General features: G+C 41.0%; 1 protein-coding gene across 6 annotated transcripts in view; it reads left to right on the top strand.

Moving 5' to 3' along the window:
• The window catches only part of dnajc6 (DnaJ (Hsp40) homolog, subfamily C, member 6), a 105,440-nt gene extending 82,628 nt beyond the window's left edge, over positions 1-22,812 (top strand). For 5 of the 6 annotated variants that reach the window (XM_088348787.1, XM_088348785.1, XM_088348788.1 and 2 more), the window contains 8 exons: positions 2,695-3,072; positions 7,336-7,479; positions 9,825-9,926; positions 10,053-10,178; positions 11,526-11,855; positions 13,762-13,910; positions 17,007-17,183; positions 21,381-22,812. In XM_088348787.1, coding sequence (XP_088204913.1) covers positions 2,695-3,072; positions 7,336-7,479; positions 9,825-9,926; positions 10,053-10,178; positions 11,526-11,855; positions 13,762-13,910; positions 17,007-17,183; positions 21,381-21,482 — 1,508 coding nt within the window. In that variant the 3' untranslated portion in view covers positions 21,483-22,812. The remainder of the gene's footprint in view (positions 1-2,694; positions 3,073-7,335; positions 7,480-9,824; positions 9,927-10,052; positions 10,179-11,525; positions 11,856-13,761; positions 13,911-17,006; positions 17,184-21,380) is intronic. The other variant, XM_088348786.1, reaches the window with a different exon arrangement.
• The last annotated feature ends 219 nt before the right edge of the window (positions 22,813-23,031 follow it).

The following is a 23,031-nucleotide window of genomic DNA, read 5'->3' as shown; positions in this document are numbered from 1 at the left end:
TGTTTTAGGTTTAAGTATTTTTAAGGCTTGTATGAGTAACCTGTATTGTTTTGTACAAAAAATGAACATTTCATTAAATAATATGCTCTATAAAGATAAATAAAGTTACTTACTTTTGGAAGATGAGCTTCAAGAGTTAGGCAATCTCCTCCTCCTCCATGGTAGTAAGTGGCCAACCATTTGCTCAACCGCATCAAGCTTTCTTATTCCACTTTCATCTCAAAAGAAACGGCTCGCCTCTTCTTTACACTTTACACCAACCATATTGGTTGGTTAAGTTCTTAAGTTCTTAGCACGCTGGAGATACAGTATAGAATGTTTACACACGAACTATGAAGAGTTAGCAGATTTTTTTCCTTCCCGGTAGTGGCGGAAAGAAGCTTTACAGTACGATCCTGTACTCGGAAAAAGGTGCACACAATAGAAAAATGTCACAGCAATGTCCGTATATTTTTCGACATCCCCCAAAAAATGATCGTATCTAACGTTTTTCGGAAGTCGAATGGTCGTAAGTAGGGTAGCGTCCTTATAAAACAATACTATGCGTTTACTATATGTTCTACTCTACAGTGAAATGAATAAAGTCCTACTGTAATTCATGTGATGCTGCACAAAATTCACATAGATAGTACTATTTCACCAAACTAAACTCACTAAATCAAACTCATTTTTGCTCCTACAAGATGAGATGGAAGGCTTGGATTTGGAGGGTAAGAAAGCAGATTGAAGTGCTTGCATTGTACTGTATAAATATCCAAATGAAAATAGCTAGTCCTTGTGTTTACATTTATTGTATGCAATAGATTAAGCTTGTAAACTTCACCTTTTCTGTTGCCCAAAAATTAGTTTTTCCTTCTTTTGTCCATTCTCTCTTCACCTAGTCTTTCCCAATATTTGACCCCTGCGGTGTGAGGTCCTGCAGGTTTTAGTTCTATTGTGTCTTCCAACGCAATGGTAAAAACAATTCTTAACATTAAAATCAGGTGCGTTGCAGGAAGAAAACATTGAAAACTTGCAAGACTCCGGCTCAAAACAACTAGGACTGGGGGAAATATGACATAGACCAGTGTTCAGCAACCACCGGGCCGCAGACCGGTACTGGACCTTTGGTAATGGGCTGCACAGAAGGAAAAAAAAAGTTGCTTTATTTTACAAATAAAACTTGCCTTGTATATTATTTATTTTTGTATAACACACATTTTTTTAACTCCCAAAAAATAACTCAAATGTTTAGTTTATGGTATTATTTTACTGTATTTGAGCAATGATTGATCTGCTAAAAACTATTGCCATCCACATTAGCCCAATATTGGATATAATGGAAATTGAACCGGGATCACAGCCGATAGGGTGCTGAATCCTAACTACTAGATCACTAAGAATGTAGATGACATTGGAAAAGGCTTTAACTTTGATTTCATCATCACACTATTTTTACTAACGGTAACACGTTGTTAAACACGTGAGGCCATAATTGAAATCATTAATTGATCATGTAAACTATAAACACGATACCAAAATCAAATTTACAATATTCATTTAATGTCCTTCCAAGTTTGATTCATCATCAGATAAACCAAAAAGTTGTTTCCCACATTATGCTTTTTTGCCTTTATATCTTTCGGGGCGAGTTTGTTTTTTATTCTCTAACATTCATCTCTAGTTGGATGGTTGGATCCCTTAACCACTAGGGTTGAAGGGGCACCATTTCCTGAGGTGTATCTTGGGCAAGCACAGCCATTTGGCACGCATCCCACTGCAGGCCGACATATTTTTTCCACCTGGTCTCATACCGGTGACCATTCGCGTATAGGGGAATGTGCTAACCGGTGCAAAACCGTGAGTTTGAATAGTGTGATGATAAAATAAGCTCAAATGCCTTTTCCTGAGATATTCTCATCTGTAAGTGTCTAGTGATTGTACATTTATTGTAAAATCAATATTATTACAAACAAGATGGCTCTACAGGTCCAGGTTGATTAGAATCAGCTGCTTGAACTGCTCAATGGTTGCTAAGACCCCTCTGGACATTGACTTGGCACAGAAAAGTTTTTCCTCAAGTCCTAGATCTGTCCAAGCAAGTACCTGATTTTAGCTGCTAGAGAGTATTAGAGACCCCATGAAAGCAAACCACACATAAGCAGATGCCTGTGGTATTTTTTGGGGTGCTAAAGACACTCCTACTTTTTCAATTTTCATAAACACACACACAGATAAACACAAATCGGAATTTATAAAGAATTTAAGATTTTGATAAGATGTCGAAGTGTTCTTGGACAAGACAATGAACCCTTAAAGCCCCTGATATGCAGGTAGGAGTTTTGCATGTCTTATACCGCTATTGGTGTGTTGACTGTGTGCGTGAAGCACAATGTAAAGCGCTTTGCAATTTCCTCAGTGACTTTAGGAGCTCTATATAAACGCAGCCCATTATCCCTTTAGATACATTTAGATGATTATTATTACTGTTGATGTTATTTTTATTATTACAAATCTTATCATTGGGCTGGGTTGCGAGAATATCGTCTGACATTAAACCAATTCTAGCGGTACAGCAAAGGTTGCCAACCACTGACGTAGACCGTAGATGTGCTCTGTTTTGCAAATATACGACCCCTCAATATCTGTCTCCCTTGTTTTACAATATTTTTCAGTTCAAATTGCGTTAATCTCTCCCTGTCTCTGTTCACACAGAGCCAAGCATGTCCAACAGAGGACCGGACGGCCGAGGCCATGGAGAAGAGAGTGAGCCTTCTGATGACGAGATGATCTCTCTCTCCAGCCAGCGAAGCAACACGAGCGCCGCCCCCCATAAAATGGAACAACCTTTACCTATGCCTGCAGACCCCGAACCGCCCGCAGAAGTCGATCTCCTCGGCTTGGATGGTGAAGACATCAAGCAAGCACCCCCCGTGACCCAAACTCCATCTTCAGCAGCTGCAACTACTGACCTCCTTGGGGACTTGTTTGGGGCTCCTCCTCAGCCAGCCAGCGCGGCTTCTTCCAACAACTCCACTCCTCATAAAACGATACCAAGTTCTGGCTCGCCGGGTACTTTCCCTGCTCCCGCAGGTAAGATTGACGGTTTCATTACTTAATGTTTCGATTTATTCATTTTTCTCAAGAAATTATCGTAGTCGATATTAACTTATGGGTGTATTTGATGGAAAAAGGAGAGTCAGACACGCAAGCAGGGGAGTCAGACAGGCAAGCAGGCGAGTCAGACAGGCAATCAGGAGGGTCAGACAGGCAAGCAGAGGAGTCAGACAGGCAAGCAGGGGAGTCAGACAGGCAAGCAGGGGGGTCAGACAGGCATGCAGGGGGGTCAGACAGGCAAGCAGGAGAGTCAGACAGGCAAGCAGGCGAGTCAGACAGGCAATCAGGGGGGTCAGACAGGCAAGCAGGAGAGTCAGACAAGCAAGCAGGGGAGTCAGACAGGAAAGCAAGGGAGTCAGACAGGCAAGCAGGGGGGGTCAGACAGGCAAGCAGGAGAGTCAGACTGATAGATGGGTACAGAAGGTCAGCCGACAGGCGTGGCGTTGAGGCCGACAGGCGCCTCGGACAGCTCGGCGCCAAATCTTCCCAGCAACCCCATTCGAGGCACAGCAATGGCCACGACGGGCGGGGCCGTGGTTTGAGTGGGCAGGGAAGGTGACGTCGCGGCCAGAGATGGAGGCGCACAAGGCGGGCCCGTTGTCGATAGGAGCTCATTCAGCAGACGAGTCAGACCGGTGGGTAGAAGAATCGGACAGGCGGATGGTTGAATCAGGCAAGCAGGCGGGAACCACAGACATATCGGGCGTTGCAGGAGAGTCGAACGGGTGAGTCGAAGAGTCGGAAAGGCAGGCAGACGAGTCGGGAGTGGGGAGCAGAAGAATCAGATGTGCGGACGGGTGATTCAGGCAGGCAGAAAAGGTCGACAAGCAGGCATGGCAGGCGGACATCGGGACAGGCGGACGGACGGATTTCGAGACTGGTGGGAAGGCAGGCGGATGGGCGGACGTTGAGACAGGAGGAAGGACGGACCTCGAGAACGGTGGGAAGGCAGGCGGACGGACGGACAGGCTGGCGTTGATGTCGACGGGGACCTCGGACAGCTCGGCGCCAAGTCTTTCTGGAAACCCCACTTGAGGCACAGCAATTGCCACGACGGGCGGGCCGTGGTTCGAGTTGACAGGAAAGGCGACCTCACTGGGCGATTGCCAAAACGGCGTCCTCCAGCTTTCCCCAAATCGTGTTGGGATTGTTCGCTGAGTTCACATCGTATGGCCAGACCATTCTGTCAGGAAACGAACTGGGAATCAGGAAGTCGGAACTCATTTGCGTGGCCGACCATTCACTTTAATTGAGAAATAAAGGTTGTCCAACACACAAACGGACCAAAGACAAAACAAAACAGGTTCAAAGGTAATCAAAATTACAAACTAGGCATATACACGGATCAAACAGGCATGAACAGGACCTCAACATCGTAAAGCAATGGTCTGGCCACGGGCAGTCCCAAAAGGAGCGTTTAAGTACTCCACAAACAATCAGTTCAATGCGTCTCAGCCGGTGTCAAGGGGCGGGGCTAGCTGGATGCCATGACAACCGTGCCGGACATGACATATCCATCAGAGGTAAGATCTAAAGCCACAGTCTAGGCCCGACCCGACCCAACACAAAGTTTGGCCCGGGTCTGTCATAAAATGTCAAAATGCTTCTCTCACTGATTTAAAAAAAAAAGAAATGATCCATTCATCAATGTTCTTCATTGTCTCTCTGCCTCTCTCAAAATGCCGCACTAGATTCATAAGGATATACGGCTGTTGTGGTTTATGGCTTAATATTAAAATTCTCGATTTTCAAAACGACAGACGGGATTCAAATGTTCCTGTCAACTCTTAAAAAGAAAGGTCAAATAATGTCACCTCTGCAGACACAGAAAAGTAAAAGCCGGGCTATTGCTTTCCCTTCCGACGCCGCCTCGGTCAATCCTGGGACGTAGATGTTTTAGCCCCGATCTTACTCCATTACCTACCTAATTTTTGTTTTTATCAGTGTCATTAATTTCTTGCAAAATTCTCATATGTTTCAAATGTTTATTTTTTTTTTAAGCTTGAATTCTCATGTTGCCTAAAACGAGAAATTTTCTTATCACTGTGACTCATCATGTCATACAGTTTTTTTTTTTAATTTGAGTTATAATTTATCCGTAATTTGGTATTTTATAATATTTTTAACAAAGTTTTACTACATTCGTATCTTGTTTTTTTCTAAAAAAAAACAAAAATAATATTTGGAATGAGCAAAAATGGGCAGCACGGCCGCGCAGTGGTTAGCGCGTGTGCGGCAGAGTTCTGAGGTCATAAGAGCGAACCTCCTGTATGGAGTTTGCATGTTCTCACCGTGCTTGCGTGGGTTTCCTCCCACATTCCAAAAAACATGCAGTTCAGGTTAATTGGTCGGTCCAAATTTTCCCTAGGTGTGAATGAGCGAGTAAGTTGTCTGTCTCTGTGTGCCCTGCGACCGGCTGGCAACCAGTTCAAGGTGTCCCCTGCCCACTGCCCGGAGATAGCTGGGATGGACTCCAGCACCCCCGCGACCCTACTGAGGATAAGCAGTGCAGATAATGGATGGATGAGCAAAAATGATTTGTCAGGGAAAGAATAATATTTTTACTATATTCTAACGATTTTTGTTTTAGTTTTTGTTTTTAGCAAAATTATGTGCAAGATTTGAACTTCGATTTTTTTTTTTGTTCCAGATCAAAAAAATACAACTAATGCTTAAAACAAGCTAAAAGGCATTTACGATGTGCTAACTTTTTCATTTTTTGGGGGGGTAAAATAAGTAATTTAATTCCGCAAAATGATGTGCAAGTTTTGTACTGTTTTTAAAATTGACATTGTTTCTTGTTTTTCGAGAAAAATAACAAAAATAATACTTAAAATTAGCAGAAATGCTTATTCTATTTTCTTGTAAAATAAGAAAATAATTAAAATCCAAAGGAAAATATTTTAATTTTATTTTATCTTTTTTTTTTTTTTCAGGCTCAATCTTGAAAACTTTCATCAGACAACGTAAATTAATAAATATATTTCACTCTCCTATTTAATGAGCAAATAATATAAAGATAGTGCGGCACACTAAACAAAGTTTCTCAGCACACTTGTGTTCCCCGCCCGGCACACTAGTTGAAAATCATTGATTTAAATGATGAAAATGTCTTTGGGTACTCTAAGAAAGTCTAAAGAAAATTGGAAAATAAATCATATACATTGATTATGCTCGCAGACGGTTTGGAGGGCTATCATTTAGAATGCGGAAAGGGGTTTTATGCACAATTCCTTAGAAAAATGTAAATTGACTGTGTAAATCAGGCCGGTTAAACAAACGGCCCGCCATACATTCCGGCGTTTTAAAAAGGGTCTCTGTCATTTGTCTCAAAAGTTAGGATATTTTTCAAATTAATGCAAAACAAATGCTCTCTCCGGCCACTAGAGGGCAGTGCATGTGTAAAATCTCTGCGACCCTGCATGTGGACTGAATTAGTTAATACCAGGCAGTTTTGGGAACAACGGTGTTTTAAATAACGGTGTAACTGCATTTTTTTTTTTTTTAGTAATGGGGTGATCTGATTAATTATATTTTCCACTGTTACAATGCCGTTACCGTTACTGATGGTCAAAAGCGGTGCGTTATCCCTCCGAGTTGTTTATGTCATGTCTTTTTGTATAATGTCACCATTCAAAATAGCGACGACCATAAAGTTAGATAGCGATATATAGTATTTCCTAAGGCGCCCAAAGAAAAGGCAAATTGGTGAATGACGGGTGAACCAACTCGTGTTGTTTGCGAATGAATTGCCTTTATGAGCCAGCTTTTGGGAATGGGAACCGGTTAACCACCAATCGAGAGCCGGTTCCCTTCAAGACGCTATTTTTCTCTTGTGATGGGTCCAAATGCATTTTTTCAGGGATTCTGTGCTGTTGAATTTTACTTTTTGAGTATAATAAAGGTTTGAATTGTTTTGTATTTCACCTTTTTTTTGTAGATTTACAAATAATTTCACTTATATTTTCTATGTTTTCAGTATTAATATTTAAGTGTTATATTTGCTTCCCCTCCTTTTGAAGTTATTCATAATAATACATCATAAATGGTAAGATGGATTTACAACAAAAGACACCTGAGGAGCCATTTGGAGCCAAGCAGAAAAAGTCTCCTTTTACTGATGGGGCCCGCCTGAGAACAGAATGTCTGGATCCGGGCCACAGAGCCAAACTGAGTTTCACATCCCTGGTATAAATAAACAATTTTAAATTATCTGGAACATTTTTTGTCTCTCTCTAGTGTTGGACCCCTTCGGAGCTGGTCCCTTGCCGATGCCTCAGGAGATGATGGGTTCTTTACTGGGACCAGGTAACATTGGGAAGCCTCCTTGCTTCTTGCATGCCACTCATTCTCCACCCCCCACCTTGCAGCCCACGAGCTTTGGTGAGGAATGTCTCTGTTGCTGTGTTACACACAGACACATAATTATTTGGACAATAACGCACTATGGTAAAATACTATACGTAGCCATAATACAATACAACTTTTACTTATATCTGTACATTCAAGGAAACTGTGCGGGTCAGATGTATCGACATTTCGTTCTGTATACACGTGTACTAGAATGACAATAAAGTAGATCTGAATCTGAATTTATACACAGTTGACTGTGTTGCTATAAAAAGGAAAGTCAACCCACAACCAATCAAATATGTTCTATGAAAGCAGTTGCAGGGTTCCCCTAAGGTCTTAAAGAAGCAGGGGTGCAGGGCCATGAGCGGATTGGGGATGTTAAGCTGTCATCTCAACTGTGGTGGCTTGGGCCTGGGTCAATCAGTATCCAACCTCACGGCTGCCTCAGTCCCACCCTAAGTCCAGGCCTGGCCGCGGCTAGTAGGGTCACGAGGCTGCCAGAGCCGATCCCCACTATCTTCGGGCAGTGGCAGGGGACACTGTGAAGTGGTTAAGACCCAATTCATTGAAATATTAAAAAATAAATTGGTTTCGCCGGAAACCTGCATAATATTTGGCCATGTGATATTATTTGATGAGAATGTGAGAGTTGTAACCTTTTTATCTTGTGTTTAGAAGGAAAACAGGTTGGACAATAACTATGATTACCTCAAATTACCTCAAATTTCCAAAAGAGGACGAAAAGGGTTCACTCTATCGAATAAATAAGAATCGCTCTAAGCTTTTTGAAGGAGCTACACTTTTATTTATCAATTTACCCTTTATTAATTTGTCGATGAATTGCTAATTGTAGAGATGGCCGTAGTTCTGTCCATCAGGGGGCGTAGAGAGACGGGTATAGTTCTGTTTGTCACGGGGCATTGGTACTTGAATAAACAAGGGGCATAGTTCCTTCTTTTTTACGTCCTGTCTTAAATTTGCATTCGTTCTCCAATAATCCCAGGGCCCTGTGTCCTTCTTTCTGGCATCCTGTTCAAAACTAGAAGGGTGTATTTGTGCATCCATAGCAAAAGGGCATCAATCTATTGGAAGGAGGCCCCCACAAGCGTTGGAGATCATTCAAACTACACAAATGATTTGTTACAGAGATCCCTCGGTTTTCCCTGTTAATGGGGGCTAGAACCACCCGCTAATAGTGAAAATCCGCGAAAAGCTCTCAAAGGGTTAAACTTACCTCGAAACAACGTCATTACGACCGAGAGTATATGACCGTAACAAAATAACAATTATAGATCTACAGATAATAACAAAATTGGAGGGATTCTCCTTTCAGTGTAAGAAAGCAATTTAGAGAGCGGCTGGCTAACTGTGCGCTAGCATCGCGTAGCCTCCTACTGAGCCACATCTCCGCAATGATTGAAATAAAAATAAAATATGTAGCCTTTTCTTACGTTGTAGGTCCAAGTCATTCGTTTCATGGCTGAGGAACCGGGTGTTGGAAAGATACTGGGCCCTCAGGGGTGGCTTACCAGAGTTGTTAGCCTAGTCGTAGAAGCCGGGCTATTGCTTTCCCTTCCGACGCCGCCTCAGTCAATCCTCGGACGTATCACCTGCTGGGATTTCTTTGCGCTCTTTAGACTTTCAGCCGATTTAATTTAAGAATTGATTTTCAATATTAAGAGCTGCTAAAGGCTCGCGGCCGCAAAGCCTTTTAGCTTATTTACAGAGGAAGCGCCCTCCCACTGTTTGTTTGACACTATACACCAGCCTATCACAGTAGCAGACACAAAGAGTCACACCTACCCAAACAGAACACTCTCCATAATCAGTCCCTGCTGTCTGCAGAACACATTGTCCGTGATGGAGTGAACCAGCAATAAATAACTGAAGCGAATATCGGCGAGGGGTTTCTGTACTTGGTACTAAGATTGCTTTTATATTCTAAATATTATCGCGTGACAAGTGTGATTTTTGTCTTTTTAAATATTTAAAGGAAATTTGACTAATATTGTGCACTGTAGTTCATTGTTTTGACTTGCTTTTCTTTGATAACCACAACCATTTGTTTTTGTAACCTTTAAGATTTAATAATGAGAAGGGGGTTATGGGAGGGCTCTTGAACTGGGATGGAATTTTCTATCTAAAGTCTTCTTTCCCGGTCCTTCTTGCAAGTGGAAAGTCCTTTGATTTATTCTACTCAAATTTAAACTTTTCACACATGTGAAGTGAGCTCAAAATCATCATGATCTCTTCTCTGTTTTACCTGAAAAGAGTTAGCAACCAGTCCAGGGTGTAGACCTTATTTCCCAGAATGTCATACCTGGTTGGCGCAATCTCATCAATTTGCAGATGATTTATTACTCTTTCTTGGGTAGGACGAAGCTCCCCCGTCCAAACAGCTACACCTACTGTCAACATTCAGCAGCAAAACATTATGGGAGGCTGGGAATGGAACAAGACTGCCACCACAAGCACAGGTACGTCTGACCATTGAGGGGAGCACTCACAATTTCCTTGCCTGGATAAATTAGCAGAGTATATTTGTTTTCTATAGATAACCTAATGAAATAAGATGGTAGTTTCTTTTTTTTTTGCGTTTTGAGGCGCTGGCTTGGGAATGGGCAGTCGATCAGCCACAACCAGCCCGACAGGTTCGGTGCACAGCACACCAACCCATCAAGGCAAGCCAAACACCTTAGACCCTTTTGCTGACATAGGTAACCTTGGAGGTAAGTCACTGCATTTATTCTAACGCAGTAAGCAGTGGTTCCTAGCATGATTGTAGTTAAGTACGCATCCAGAAATACATTTTCAGCTTAGTACCAAATCAAGTTAGTTGTTCTCTGCATGATTTATTCTTCTTCGATGTTTATGAAAAGGATGGAGTTGAGTAGTTAAGTTGAGTTTTTAAATTACAATTTAAAAAAGTACAAAAATAAAATAAAACGAATACAACAATAACAAAAAATAATATATATTTTGGGCTTGTTCAGAAGATCACGTCCACCAAAAAAACAATGGCAAAAAGGCGGGGCAGAATTTTATAAGAAATGGATGGGTGCGTTGAAAGAAGAGTCTCTTAACGCAGTTGAATTTTACCAAATGGCCCTCATTTACACTTGTGGGCATATAAACTGACTCATTGGAATTTGTGAGTGGTCTGGCTATAGTCCAGCCCAAACCAGAAGAAAATTCTTCACTCAGATACATAGATACTCATGAGTTTTATTGACTACAACCAAATTAATGTGATGATTTAAGAAGTCCACCGGATATAACTGGAAAACTCATAAATTATGACTTAATACATAGTGACATTTTGCATTATTTTAAAAGACCGCAAACTAGCTCAAAGTATTATGATGTTCGATATAGTAAAAGTGATAAAATAGAAATACTTTAAATAGAGAAATTAACATTCACCCCATTTAACCATGCAAAGACCAGCTACAGAAAATTACTTGCACACTTTTTGACCTTTCAGATATTCCTGTAGGAGACCTCTGACGCAGAAATTAAAGAGATTTTAAATAAATTGTATATGGCATCATTGGGCTTTGAGGTAATCAGGATTTCTGTACCTTGTACTCTCTTTGATTAAAAAAAATATAAAGGACAACGGAGTGTTTATTTGCCCACTTGGCCCCATAATAGTATAATGTATACCATGAATATCAACCACACATAATATCACATTTTTTACGAGTGAGTCATTTATTAGTAAAAAAAAAAATACTCAAAAAGGGAAAAACTTTTTTTTTAGTCCCCATGTTCTGGTCTTTTTACTTAACTTATTCTAAGTGATGGCTAATTTTTTTTATTTTTCTCTGTAAGGGAAAGACGAACATTGCATTTGCTCCTCCGAGTTATATGTCAAAGTGTCCTTGGGCAAGACATTGAATCCCTAATGCCTCCGATAGCAGATTGTTGCCTTGAATGGCTGATGCTGCTATTGGTTAGATAGTGTGTAATAGGGAAAAGTGTGAAGCACATTGTAAAGCGCTTTGTGAGGTCTTCATTTACTTGAAGAGCGCTATATAAATGCCGAACATTTACATTTAATCTCCCCTCTCCAGGAGGCTCTGGATTCTCCAGCAAGCCCACCACGCCAACAGGAACAGCCCCTTCCTTTCCTCCAATGGGTTCCCCATCACGTCCTCCACCATCTCCCCAGCATGCAGGAGGGTGGCAGCCCCACTCAGGAGCCGGCTTCCAATCGTGGCAGTCTAACAGTGGAACTGGAGGATGGCAGGGACAGGGACATGCTCCACAACCAAAGCTGAGTCCGAGCCACACACCCATGGCTCACACTTCACCTCAGAACCGACCCAACTACAATGTTAGTTTCTCTGGTGCCACTGGGGGTGGCTCCCCCAATGCTGCAGGCAAAGCACAGATGGGGATGGGTAAGAATCAAACTTGGTCACCTCGACTATTTTCAGAAGAAATTCAGCATTTATTTGTGTATAACGTACACCCCTAATTTTAAGCAGGGTGAGCACTGGATACAGACAACACATGAAAAGGAAATTGGTCTCATCTTATTATCACAATTTTTTTGTAACAGTACCAGATATGTCTTTAAAAAATTCTTACAGGACAACTTTTTTTTCTCCATTCTCTAACATTTGTCTCTGGTACCGTGACTGAAAGTAGTTGATAATGAGATTTAAACTTTTGGAAAGTGGATAGGTTATGGTACACTCATCAGAGAGAACAGTATTTAATTTTCGTGCATCCCATGTTTCGTGATTGTGATCAGTGATACTTTTCCTAAATACCATAACACTCGTGTATAATGCGCACCAGAACATTAAGGAAATCAGTTCAATTTTTTTCCCCACCACAAGTAGACTCTAAATAACACACTGTCCAATTAAACAAGTCAAAATACAAATATTGAGTGAAATAACTGATTATGTATTTGTGATGTCAACTAGAGAGCTACAATTTCAAATAGATGTGAAAAGTTGTAGCGGTAATGCATATTGAGTAGCTCCTTTACAGTTTTCACTCATCATCTGAACATGCGTTCGGGCAATGAGAATCAAACCAGGATCATGGCTGTTATAGGGCCAAATTTGAACAGTATGGATAAAGATAACATGGTAAAAAGATTTAGATTTTATTTCATTATCTCATCATTTTTACTCACGGTTAGTTCGTTGGATGGATCCCCTAACAACTAAGGTGGTAGGGGTATCATTTCCTGTTGTGTGTCTTGGGCGAGTACAGCCTGGTGGCGCCTATCCCTCTCAAGGCCAGCAGGTTTCCACCTTTTAAATCATTTATTGTTAATGTAAACTTTAAATGCAGTACCAACATAACATTTTTCGATGTATTTTATTAATGTCATTCAAAGTCCGAATCATCATCAGCTACTACCAAAGAGTTGTTTCCCTCGTCGTGTTTTATTGCGTTTATTTGTATCCTTCAGGACGATTCTGTTTTCTCCATTCTCTTAACATTTGTTTCTGGTTCTGTGAATAAAAATCATGTTATAATGAAAATAAAATAAAATGCTTTTTTGAATGTCACTTATTTCACCCATGGTCTTAAGAATAAACGTTCGGTGCATTCACCACTATAACCAGAGTTTGATTCCCATTGTTTTGTTATTGGGGTCAGTGATGTCATTCCTCGTGTATAACATCCTGGGGTAGTTAAAATCCCCATCTTACGCGAACAAATATGGTAGTTTTGTTGCGCATATGCTTTGTCGTTATGTCATCTCACCAATGGTGCTCACATTGAACAGCTTTGAACATTCCATGTAAGAAATACTTAATTTACCAGATGAGTTTTTATATCCTCAATAGTTTCAAATATATTAAATATCATAATGTGCCCAAGACTTTTGTACACTCTGTTTATCTCATCTCATCAGCCGTACCGCTTATCCTCATTAGGGTCGCGGGCAGTGGGCAGGGGACACGGGGACAGACAACTCACTCGCTCATTCACACCTAGGGACAATTTGGACCGGCCAATTCACCTGAAATGCATGTTTTTGGAATATGGGAGGAAACCGGAGTGCCCGGAGGAAACATACAAACTCCGCACAGGAAGTCTGGAGCTGGATTTGAACCCACGCAGGAGGTTCCCATGACATGAACTGTGCCGCACAAGCGCTAACCACTGCCTCGCCGTGCTGCCCCACTCTGTTTATGTTTAACTTTATATATTCATGGTGACAGTTGAGGCACAGATTTCCCTGCCTCCTCTGTCTGCATGTCACTGGCTTGATCCAGAAAAAAAAAAGAATTCACACACCAGGATGTGAATTTATTTCTCTGCTTGTATCCCTCTCAGGCTCCAAGCCCAAAGCTTCCAATGCCAACTTTGATGACCTGCTGTCTGGTCAAGGCTTTGCAGGGGCCAAAGAAAAGAAAGGACCTAGGACTATAGCAGAAATGAGGAAGGAGGAAATGGCCAAAGAGATGGACCCAGAAAAAATTAAGGTATCGACTAATCAAAATTAACTGGTGTGATATCTTTAGTTTGTCATCCAGACCTTTATGTATACTTCGACTGTCAATAGAAATCGATTACAAATAGGTATCATGAAATAAATTAGAACGTGTCACATAGCTACCAAATATTACAAATTTTCTTTAATTTACTACACCAGTTTATTGCAAATTACGGAGTACGTATCTCCGATGAAATTTACAAAAAATTAAAACAAAATAAAGCAGGTATGATTTTTTCAACTCTAGATGGTGCTCTTGATTCAAACACAAAGACTAGTTCAATACACTTTGAGTGCAACCTTTGACAAAGAGTGACATCTCGAGGAATCAATCAATATCAAAGTGCTTTATTAAACCAGTTGTCCATCACTGTTTACATTTTAATCACTGATATGGTTGAATGTTCAAAATATAAAACACTTATATTTTCATCACCAGCTCGGTGGCCTTGAGGGTAGGGCGTGCCCTGAGACTGGGAGGTTGCTGGTCCAAGCCTCAGCCAGGTCATACCTAAGACTTACAACATTGGTACCCATTGCCTGACTGCCTGACGCTCAGCATTAGGGGTTGGAATTGGGGGGTTTGGTCACTTAATGACTCCCAAAGACAGGCGTTGCGCAAGAAAGCTGGTAATCCGCTTCTCTGTATCAATCTCCCAGAAAGAGTCAAAAATGTGAATGTGTTCTAGCCACATGCCACAAGGGGGGTATGGCTCCGGTATATGTAATATATTTGTATCAAATTGTGACAATAAACTTACTAATTGTCGTTTGCAGTTTTTTAAGTGATAACATTGTCTGAGAATCACTTTCAATCCAAAACGGCACACTAAAATACTGCCAGGAAGATATTTTCAAAATCAAAAATTTCCATTTCCATTCTGAGGGCCCGGTCACACAGCCGTTTGCGTCTGAATCACGGCCAGAAATTTCCGCCTGTGAAGCATACGCTGTTGGACGCTTTGAGATCGCCATACAGCCGAGATACGGCAGTGCTTTACACGCGGCCGGAAATTCACACGCGATTGGCCGCGCGAAAAAGTTTTGCCCTGCTCAAAACTTTAGACCACGTGTAACCGCGGGCGGCACACGAGGTAATGACGCGGAAATGAGGCGGAACGACGTGCTCTGGCCGCGGCCAGGGCGTGGTTACACATGGGTAGGACGCGAAATTTCAGCGGGTAATCGTGGGTGGAGCACGGTCATAGCATGTTCTGCGCCTGTATCGCGGTGTTATTACGTGAAATTAGCGTGTTACGCATGTGACGGTCAAACGCCTTTCTCCGCGAATATACAGCGCGATTAGCCGAGCACACGCTCGAGACGTCAAGGGAGAGACATGGATCCCCGTCACCGTAGTGACCTCGTCTTAATCCATTTTTATTTCTTGACATTTCTTTTCATTTCATAACAAGATAATAAAATAAAAATGAAAAACTATCACAATAATAACATATTGGCTTCTTCGGTGCCATAGCTTGAAATCTTGATCTTCACGGGACTGTGTCTTGAGCGGTTATGATTTCTACAGCCCGGTGTTATGCCGAGAAATGCATCCCTGCCGAGCTTTGCATCCCCTCGCTACAACAACCACTTTTACCTCGTTTTATCTCACTTTTAGGGAATGTAATGGCGAACATATAACCAAATCCACTTCGTCTTGCATTTGTTGGGAATGTAATACAACATAAACCATTCCGTCTTTGTTTTTGTTGTGAACGTAATCGAACGGTAATGCACACCGTATATAAATCACTTTTGAGAACTGTTATGCACTCTACCGTAAAGCTTATTATGCAGAAATAAGCTTTATGGTAGAGTGCATAACAGTTTCAATACGAGCGATTTGAATAGAAAAAGGCAAAATAAACATGTTACCTGCTCAAAAGTGATTTGTATACGGCGTGCATTACCGTTTGATTACATTCACAACAAATACAAAGACGGAATGGTTTAAGTTGTATTACATTCCCAACAAATGCAAGACGAGGTGGTTTTGGTTATATGTTCGCCATTAAATTCCCTAAAAGTGATATAAAAGTGAGATAAAACGAGCGTGGTTGTAGTAGCGAGGGGATGCAAATCTCGGCAAGGATGCATTTCTCGGCATACCGCCGGCAAGGCAGCTTTTATACCCGTTGTCCACACGAGAAAATTACGCGGAAATGACGCAATGAGGAAGCGGAACAGTCGCCGGCGTCTGTTTTGCGGGCATACCACCGATGAACAGCGGGTTGGCCAATTTTGCGCATTTTCCATCGCGGGCAACCACGGGCAAAAAAAAAAACGCAAAATTTTACCCGCGATACAGACGCAAACGGCTGTGTGACCGGGCCCTGAAATACGGTTAACAATATTTGGCAGCTCGGCTGTGAGTTTTGCAAAAAAACCTCCTGAATTATGTAATCATTTTTGTTTGCACAAAGAAAATTAAAAAAACATGATAAGTGATCCCAAATGAAAGAATCACCCTTCCAGGATGTCTTTAAAAAAATAACTGACCAATAGAGTAAGAAAATTGAAACTCGTCAAGTAATTGAAAATTTTTAGGTTAACTGATTGTAGATGTTGATGTCCCCATCAACTGGCAAACCCGTACAGGGTGTTGTCTGTCAAGTTATGATAGGTTTAGTGTGTATTTCTTAGCGCCCCTGAGTGATAAAAAACACGTCATTTATTAACATAATCCCCAATATTGGTTTGAATAATGACCAAAAATACATCAACTATCACGTATACGTGCTTTTTTTAAATACTTTGCTCTTAGATTACGCAACATAATCCACACCTAAAGGGAGCTGACATTTTTTTCCGCTATTTTGCCGCTATGGGTACGCAAGAAAACCAAAAAGCCTGTAAAATGCTTGGCCAAACAAAGAAAAGGAAAAATTGTGCTTTTGGTCACTGAGTCTTCTTAGTTTGTTATTTTCCCCATTTTCTTTGCACTCATTTTCAGTTGCACGACACAATACAGCAGGATCTCGTTGTCAAACACAATGGCCCTTTAAGGGATAAGAAATGTTATGAAAATGTGATAATTTTACTGACTGTCTGTTAATTACACCTTCGCTTGTTGGCTTTTCAGATTTTGGAATGGATCGAGGGGAAAGAACGAAACATTCGGGCCCTGCTCTCTACGATGCATACAGTGTTGTGGGAAGGAGAAACGCGCTGGAAAGCAGTTGGAATGGCTGACTTGGTGACTCCAGAGCAGGTCAAAAAGGTTTATCGCAAAGCAGTCCTTGTCGTCCATCCAGACAAGGTGAGAAAAACAAGAAAATACTCTATTTTCATCAAGGGAGGAGAAAGGAATGTTTTAAGGCAACATCTTATCTGTCACAGGGTTAACATATCTATAGAAAGTGACATTTTTCCATTAATTTTTTTGTGTTGGCTAGATAAATGGTCATTGAGAATAAAGAGCTACTAGAAATAAAATGATTTAATGTTTTAACTCTTGGTTGATCAGTGATGCCCTCAGCAGCTGCTTGCTAGCTAGGGGTAGAAGGTCATTGCTGTTGATTGGGGCACTTGTCAATAAACCACAGCCAGTGTGATCTGCCCCTTCCTTCAAACAACATCTTGTGACAAAATACAGGACAATATGCATAAATATGTGAATAAATTGCATTCATGTCATATAGTCTGGTATTACATTCATTTATTCTTTTTGCATGAATTTGTGGGTAGTCATTTATTAATACATTTATATGACCACAGAAGTGGTCCTCCATAGTCCACAGAAACACTAGTGTCTGAAATAACATCTGCCCTGACGCCCGGGGCGTGCATCTTTTACGTCGGGCGTACAACTTACAAAACGTGTCCGCCCGAGTGGCCGACAACTTTTTCAAGAAAGAAAAAAAAAAAAGGAAAGAAAAATATTTTTTTCAAATCAAACGGAAGGAATCAAGCCAAAACCTCAGCCCCAGAAGAAAGATTCAAGAGAAGAAAAGATTTATGACGCTATGAAACTTAAACGTACATTAAAAGCATCGTGGGAAAAGGAGTTCATGTGGCTTGTAGCAGACGACGCAACGCGAGCATTGCATGAATGAAGATGAGTAAATACAGGTACATACTGATGTCAGATGGAAAACAGCGATGTCATATACATGCAATGAATGTTATAAGTAGATTTATAATAAACTTAATTGTAAAGTCTTGTTATATTGTACTATATTCTGATTATCAATCCTTAATACTTTTCAACAATGTTTTTTTTTTCTTCGTGAATTGTTGTCTTATTGTGTTTCAAGTTGTGAAAAATGGGGCAGGCAACTTTATGGCTGGGCAGGCAACCTTTCAGAGTTGCCCTGGTGTCCGATAACTTTTTGTCACGAGTTTCCGACACTGGTTACACCTAAAGTCCATTTAAACAATCGACATAGCATTACAACAAAGCAAAACACACAACTTTTCTTAAATTCCTCTCATTAGCTCAACAAGGAAGGTACTCATTTTCATTGCTTTGAATATATTGCATATTTTTACACCAAGAACTGACAAATTTATGTATCTTGTTTCGATTTGTACACTTGTTGTTTCAAACATAATTAAACTAAATTAGAAAGAAAATCTGAATGGTATTAGGTAGGCCGTTGCATGTGATGTGCGTCGAGGTTCATGTCTGGAGATGATTTACAAATACAGTGAATAGACCTACATTTTATTCATCATGGTTGGTTGGTTGTTTGGTTTAATCCTCCATTCTGAAGAAAAGTCTGAGCAAAAAGTAAAAAAATATTGGATGGCATGACTGGCTAAAACTATAACTAATTATATTGTTTGGTGGTTGTGTGCCATTTGGCTAGAGAATTGCATTCGTCACTCTGCATCTTCAGACACTCAGCACAGTAATATTTACATCATAAATGTATTGATAATATAATGTGAAAATTTAGTAATTTCGAAAAATAAAGCCCCCCCGCGACCCTAATGAGGATAAGCGGTATGGCTGATGAGATGAGATGAGATGAAAATCCCAAAATTGTGAAGTTAAAAAACTGCATAAATATAACCATTAACCATACAGTATTTTTAATTTTACATTTCTATGATGACATGTGTGGCACAGCCTCACCTGCCTCCCCAGACAGTACGTTACTGGCTACTGTTTACTGCACAAATCGGTATCTCAAGTGTTTTTAAAATGTACAATGTCCATAAATATCCATTCATTAAATTTCATAAATATTTGGTTTGTTGACTTTCTTTATCCACGCTTATTCATTGCTCATTTTGCCGTAAATTAATAATTGGGTATTTTTAGTTTTATAACATTACCCCAAACATCTGCTGTCATAAATCCACATTTAAAAACATTGATTAGTACAGCAAACAGTAGTCTTTTATTCGGGAAGGGATCACGACATCTGAAGACAGGTGGCAAGGCAACAATCGTGGTCTAAGATACAGGCGAGGGATTGGTCTTCCAGTAATTCCAGTAAGTCAAAATAGCGAGGGTGACAGCACAAGAGTTCATCGGGCAGTACTTGTGAATCTGGATGGGCCGGCAAGGGTTCTGTACACTGGAAAAACAAGACGCTGAGACATGGGTGCTTAGGAGGTGACATAAAAGTCTACGAACTAGCACAGAGCCAGTAAGGCAGGGTATTTAAAGAGTGATTAGGGAGAGTCTTCATAGGAGGGAAAGTAAGACAAGTTACCACAGCTGTGAGAAAGAAACTTGAGCCGGAAGTGAGTGACCAAATAAGGTAAAGTCGAGAGAGAGGGGAGAGAAAGGAGAAAGAAAGTGATAGAGAGGGAACCTGAGTGCAGGATTGTGACATCAGTTCAAAAAAAATATAAGCTAGTAAAAAGTAATGCATACTTTAGAATAGCCACAGATTCTACTATCAGCCCTCAAATCATGGTAGTAATTTATTCAATGCTTGATAAGAACTTCCTGATACACGATAAAATGAGATAGAATATGAAGCTGATAACCAGAAAAATCATCACACCCTCAAAAACATGAGTCAAAGCTTCAAAAGTAGGAAACCCGTTATGTAAAGAACTATTGTCCTGATGAACCAAGCTGGTTATTTCATGCAGATGATTAATGATATTGCCAATATTAGGAGTATTAACAGGCACAAAGGTACAACATTCAGATCCAATGATAGAGCAAGATCCCCCTCGAGCTGCTAAGAGAATATCCAAACCGGTTCGGTTCTGTAACGCAAGCAGTCTAACAGAAGCCACTTCACTCAAACTGGTTTCATCAGCAATAACTTCTATTGCATGAGACAGATCAGCGATCTTATCTAAAGCCGCAATGTTGCCATAAAAAGGGACGAAGGCACCGATTTTGTTCGGGAATGGAGAATGATGGTGCGTCCGGAAGGAATCCAGAACTGCACGTTTGAGAAGATAAGGTTTCTTGTGCAAGGATCGGGTCACTCTCATAACTGGGATAACATACGCTAAACTGCAGCGTCCTTTATAATCCACCGGAAGATAAGTGTAAGCCATGTTCCCACATACCCAGTACATCCCTACTGGAGATGACACGGAGCACATGGCTGTGATGTGAGCAAACGAGTCAAGCCGTGTCGGGCCAGCCATCTCCAGGCAGTGCCGTGGCCCGGATTTCACTTCTTGGAAGTCGCCATCGGGATAACCAGGATCCCACTTGAATGTATGGACGCAGTCGGATTCCCCGACAGGGGTGGTCCCGGCATTTTCCAAACACCATGAAAACCTCTGAGGGATGAGCTGCACAGTAACCGGTTTTGGTGTCTTCACGCATCTTTTGCAGTTTCCACGTGGCCCTGGACAGTGAAGTGGTCTCATTTTTGCTTGCCGTGGGCATTCGGGGTGAGAGTAGGATTTAGAAAAGGGAATGTGGAGGAGGTGGCAAGTGTCGCAGTCGGAGGCCGGCAAGGCCATCAGGGGAAAGCTTTCGGCGGGTGTCCTTGGAATGAAGCCGCATACGTAGGAGCTGGAATTCGGCTGAATTTGCTGGGCCATTTGCCGCGCCATCTTCAGAAATACATTGATGTTGGATCCTTCATCTGAGGAGTTCACTATCAACCCTGTAGTGAGGACGGACTGCACAAAGAGCAGGAGAAGCATGGCCAGACTTCACACTGATATTAGTCGTGCAGCAAGCTTAGGTGTCAGGTCTACAATGAATGAGGAACAGAAATACTTAACAGGAATCAAGTGACCACAACATCATTTGAGGAGTCTCCTCCCCTGTCTTTGTCCTCTGGTCACATTGTCTCGTTAATCAATCACCATTCTTGAATCAATTCAATCAATAGAGGGAGTTAATTTAATCTCTCTCTCTCTCACTCTTTGTCTCTCTCCCATTAACCCACTCAGACTATAATAGTTCTAAGTAAAGCTCTGACAACAAGAAAACGATTGAAAATATAATCAGTGCATTTTTAAATCCTGCAATTGATGTGTGATTGATGTTTAAATTGATTATTTGATGTGTGTCTTTCAGGCAACAGGACAACCCTATGAACAATATGCCAAGATGATTTTCATGGAACTAAATGATGCTTGGTCCGAATTTGAAAGCCAAGGACAAAAGCCTCTCTACTGAAAAAATGGAGTGCAAGAGGGATATCTTGTCAAGTTTTACCACCTTGGTCGAGATTTGCATTTATGCAGACATTTTAGGTCCCACCTTGCGCTAGAGATGTTCTTTTGACTATAGCTCCAAGACCACATGGCTCATAAAAAGGACAGTACTGTTTAGCCTTTTACTGTAATTCCTTTTGTGCAATATTAGCTCCCCTTGTGGTGTACCCTGAGCTCTGAACTATCTCAGCAATCAAAGCAGACACACTGGAGTATTTTGGGTACTTGTGACTTGAGTAGCTCAAACTAAAACATCAGATAAGAAAAACAAATCAGTGAATGGACAGAGGCTTCATGCAAATCTAAGAATTCCCACTTGGACTTTTAAATGCTAGTTGACTATTGGGTTGGTTCGGAGGATTGTGATGATATAGATAATGAACAATTAAATAAAACATCTATAAGAAACCACCTATAAAACATGCTGATGCCATTTTCAACAGTTTTGCCTTGTACCTGTACTTTTACTTTTACTGACATTTAGTATTCGCTTATGTACATTGGGAAACAGGAAGCACTTTAAAGCCTCATGCGTTTTGTCACCCGCACAAAGAAGGCTCAAGTATTTTGCTTCTTTTCAGCGTTAGCTATAAAAGTGTTCGAAGCACAAACTTAAATCGATGAAGCTTTAATGGAAGGCCATTTTTGTTATTTAGTTACCATGGCTCCCTTATTCAAATCGTTATAACAAGTTCTGCAACGTAAAATCATCTTATCCTGACCGTTATTACTTGATTACACGATCTCACTTTTGTATTACAATTTCTATCAACGCACTGACGCTTTTATCTGTTTAATGCTGTTGCATTTGTCAGTTTTAACATACTATCAAAATGAATTGATGTCTGAAATTTGTAAAACAACACCACTGGATCTCATTCTAATGTCTAAGTTATATTTTGGGGACATTTAACAGAGAAAGCAGCAATGTCACCGGATGTCTCTTGCAAACCTGAAATGGTTATAGTCCTACAGTTGAAACCTTTTGTTTTTAGGACCCGTATTTGTATTTTTTTTCATGACTGAACACGGCTGACACTGTTTTATTTGCAGTAAGAGGACACTGGGAAAAAAAACGAAAACTGTATCTATTGTGTACGTCCTCGGACTTATAAGCTCCCTCGCTGACCAAATGATCAAACTCTAGTCTTAAAGCAACAAACTGTAACATATGTATTGTACTCAGTGGATGTGTTGTTTTCAATTGTACTGTAATGAAGTGATTTGGACTATTCTACATGCTCTACGTTTGCCTGTCAGATGATAATATATTACTTAACAAAGAAAAACGATATGGATGTGTTCCTGATATTGTCTATTTTTTTGCCACGGAAGATATTTCAATAGGCCTAGAATACACAGGGGTCAACACGGCGGCGCAGTGGTTAGCGCGTGTGCAGCACAGTTCTGAGGTCATGAGATCAAACCTTCCTGTGTGGAGTTTGCATGTTCTTCCCGTGCTTGCGTGGGTTTCTTCCGGGCATCACGGTTTCCTCCATCATTCCAAAAAC

Source organism: Urocampus carinirostris, chromosome 12 (genome assembly GCF_059441175.1).
Source record: "Urocampus carinirostris isolate Australia breed hairy pipefish chromosome 12, RoL_Ucar_1.0, whole genome shotgun sequence".
NCBI classification, from domain to species: Eukaryota; Metazoa; Chordata; class Actinopteri; order Syngnathiformes; family Syngnathidae; genus Urocampus; species Urocampus carinirostris.
This window is presented reverse-complemented; position numbering and strand designations above follow the sequence as displayed.